Consider the following 3427-nt stretch of genomic DNA (forward strand, 5'->3'; position numbering starts at 1 on the left):
AGAATTACCACTCTCCCTACTACATACATGAGAAGTGAGTTAATACACATCGTAATTTAAAAAACCAAAAAAGACAAACCCCAAAACCTAACACCACCACATCTTGTTCCCTATTCCCAGGAAAAATTCAGGAAATTTAAAACAAATAGGAAAAACAAGAAATCTATTTATTCGATTTGTTCCTCGGTTTCAGAGAAATTAAAATTGGTGTCAAGATAGACACAGCACTTATTCGTTCAGGAATAAGCGAGCACATCTGCCATGGCCATGCAATTCAGAACTGCATTTCATGACCACTCCACCGCATTAATCCAAGTCAGTCCAAACCTGAAGCTCCAAAGGCAGCAGAAGAATCTGTGTTGTGGAGAAAAGCCCACACTTTGCAGGTGTCGTGAGGGAAGAGCGAGGATCTCGGCTTCAGTCCTGCCTGCAGTTGGAAGAGGCGCCGCGCTCTGCTTTGACAACCAGAAGCTGTCAGGACGGCTGAGCTGGACGCGGTGACGCGCAGGAGCCCCGCCTGCTCTCTGTAGCTGCTTGCACCAAAACCAATTTTCCAAGTCATCTAGCTTGAGTCCCCAAAATAAATCATTCTAACAAAAATAAGACTAAGAAAAAGATTCAGGGATAGGGTGTAGCAACTACCTGTCAGTCATCAGCGGGTGGGGAAGCCTCCTCTATGGGTACCTCCACGGCCCCCTCGGAAGCCACCCCTCTCGCCCCGAAAGTTAGTTCTGTTCCTCTCTCTGCCCCTTTCTCCTCGGCCTGCTGAAGTCCCTCCTCGTCCTCCTCCTCTCGGAGCACCACCGCCCCGGTCAGATTTGGACTTAGGAGGTGGAGACTTGGGCCGAAGTCGTTCTATCTCTTCAGTACAGCCGGTGAGGTGGGAGTTGGGAGCTGTGAAGTACGAAGAATACGTTTCAGCGTTGAAATTGCTGTTTGTGAGAGTGGGTCCTACGGTCAGCCAACCTATGGGGGGAAAAAAACAAACAAAAAACAAAGTCAACAATAGCCAGAACAAATGTGCTGCTTCAAGGCCGAGATTGTCTTTTTCCTAGAAAATGAACACTCAAGTGACAGGAACAGACATTTAACTACACATCACCTCTGCCTGAAGGGAATGAAAGGGCTACCTCTAGGAAAACCAAAGCTGCTGACAAGTCTGGTCTTTCAAAGGGCTTCTCTTCTACATCTGTATTTCGTTTGTTTAAATTAAACATGGCTGTAAGAACATTCAATGCTGTTGTTTCACAGCAGCTCTTCCCCTCCCTTCTGCTTGTTCTTACAGCACAACAATATTCAGAATATCAACTAAAGAGAAAGAAACTACACATCAGCAGTCCAGCACTCTGTAATTTCAGTATTATCTTCAACTAGAGATAATATGGTGAAAACTAAAGAGACTGAAACTACACATCAGCAGTCCAGCACTCTGTAATTTCAGTATTATCATCAATTAGAGATAACATGGTGAAAGCAAAAGCATAAAGGTTTGAGCACTTTTAAAAGTGAAGAGTTTTAAACCAAAATCCAGTATTAGACTGGATTTGTGACTTGGTTTTGTTCTCAAACATAATAACCATAACAGGAATCATAACTTAATGGTAATTTCACTTGGCAGGGTTCTAAATGATGCTCCTGTAACAGAGGCCGAGGACTCACCTCAAGCTGACATTCTTACCACGAAAATAGGCAAGTGAGATTGTAACTCCTACCACAATTTTCTGCTCTTTGATCATGAGAGACAGACATTAAGTAGAGCAGAAGTCACTTTGCTATCGTAACAGTGTTAGGAGAACCGTGGAGTGATGCCACAACCCCTCTCTCTGTTGCTGAACGTTAGGCTGGGTAATTATCTGAACAGGAGCGTAGGAAACGTGGAAATTTTCTCCATCCAGTAGAATTCTCACTCAGGACTAGATTTCCACTATGGAGAAGTCACCAAGAAAGCTCATCTGGCTTTCTGTGGTATCATAATCCCATGGTGGTGGAAATAGGGTTATTTGCAGAAATACAGAGCTTTTCAGCTGGTGGACATCTTGGCAGAAGAATCGTGCATTAGGATTAACCAGTATTATTTCAACTTCCACCAGAACCGTCTCAGAGGATCGAAGAGGGTTAATTCACGTGAATCAAAATTTAAACTATTTAGCAGAAATAAACCGAATAGTCACCTGGTCGAATTGTACTGTCCCTCCCAAAAAGATGAAGACGTCGTCGTCCAAGGCAAAAATGCTCGATGATGTGAAAAATCTCGACGGGTTTTTCTATGTTGCCAATTTCGGGCTCTTCTGTGATGATGAGGTCGATATCAACGTTTGCGTGGATGAAGTCACCATCCGTGCTGCGACGTACAGTTCCTTTAATGCCCATGAGGCAGTGCTCCTACGCACACAAGAACACAGAAAAGGACCTGTCACGTGGTGCCCATACCGCTACGGCACAGACATCCATGGCTGGAGCATGATGGAAAGAGAAGCTAATTAATTCTAGGCAGAGGAGATCCTACAGAGGAAAGCCTCAAGCACGAACTAGAGGAACAGAACAAGCTGGAGTTATCAGCTTTGAAAACAAAGCCGAGAGTACTACACTAGGAAGTGGTAAAACTCAAATGGAGGCTGAGATGAGATATTTTGACTACTTCAGTCACAGCAAAATTAGAGTTTTGTGTCAGAAAGGCTGAGAAATCACACAAGGAAAGAGAGGTGATGGCACAACTAAGGCAACAGTTATGAGTTATTGATTAAAACTTTCAATGGCATTCTGATCCTAACTTTATTCACACAAATAATTTTACAAGTTTTCACTCATAAAATAGCCAGTCAGTTAAATTCAGATGTACTTTTCATACTGTACCTTTTACAGAGGTAGCCTTCTGTATTGGGTTTGCCTGCCTGGGTTTCAGTGGCGGGGGGGGCTGTAGGGGTGGCTTCTGCAAGAACCTGCTAGAAGCTTCCCCTATGGCTGACAGAGCCAACGCCAGGCAGCTCCAAAGACGGACCCAGACTGACAGACCCAACGCCAGGCAGCTCCAAAGACGGACCCAGCGCTGGCCAAGGCTGAGCCCACCAGTGATGATGGGATAGAAACACCTCTGTGAAAACACGTTTAAGAAATGGGGAAAAAGAACTGCACCGCACAACAACCGGCAGAGAGACAGAGGAGAATATGTGGAGACACCAAGGTCAGTGAAGAAGGAGCGGGGAGGGTGAGCTCCAGGCACCAGAGCAGAGAGTCCTCCAGGTCGTGGTGAAGCGGGTTGTCCCCCTGCAGCCCATGGGCAGGGTGTAGGTGTCCACCGTGAGGACCACCGTGTAGATGTCCACTCTAAGGACTCCACACCGAGTGGGTGGATGCCTGAAGGGGGCTGTAGCCCGTGGGAAGCCCGCATTGGAGCAGGTCACCGTCGGAGCCTGTAGCCTGCGGAGAA

At 46.0% G+C, this 3427-nt stretch overlaps 1 protein-coding gene across 1 annotated transcript in view; it reads right to left on the minus strand.

The window, feature by feature from the left end:
* Positions 1 to 579: 579 nt before the first annotated feature.
* Positions 580 to 3427, minus strand: part of METTL14 (methyltransferase like 14) — a gene marked incomplete at its 5' end in the record, with an annotated part of 12809 nt that continues 9961 nt past the window's right edge. Inside the window, 2 exons of the mRNA XM_009867471.1 lie at positions 580 to 966; positions 2172 to 2382. Of these exons, the coding sequence (XP_009865773.1) occupies positions 653 to 966; positions 2172 to 2382 (525 nt within the window). The remainder of the gene's footprint in view (positions 967 to 2171; positions 2383 to 3427) is intronic.

This window comes from Apaloderma vittatum, unplaced genomic scaffold (assembly GCF_000703405.1).
Source record: "Apaloderma vittatum isolate BGI_N311 unplaced genomic scaffold, ASM70340v1 scaffold11684, whole genome shotgun sequence".
Lineage (NCBI taxonomy): Eukaryota > Metazoa > Chordata > Aves > Trogoniformes > Trogonidae > Apaloderma > Apaloderma vittatum.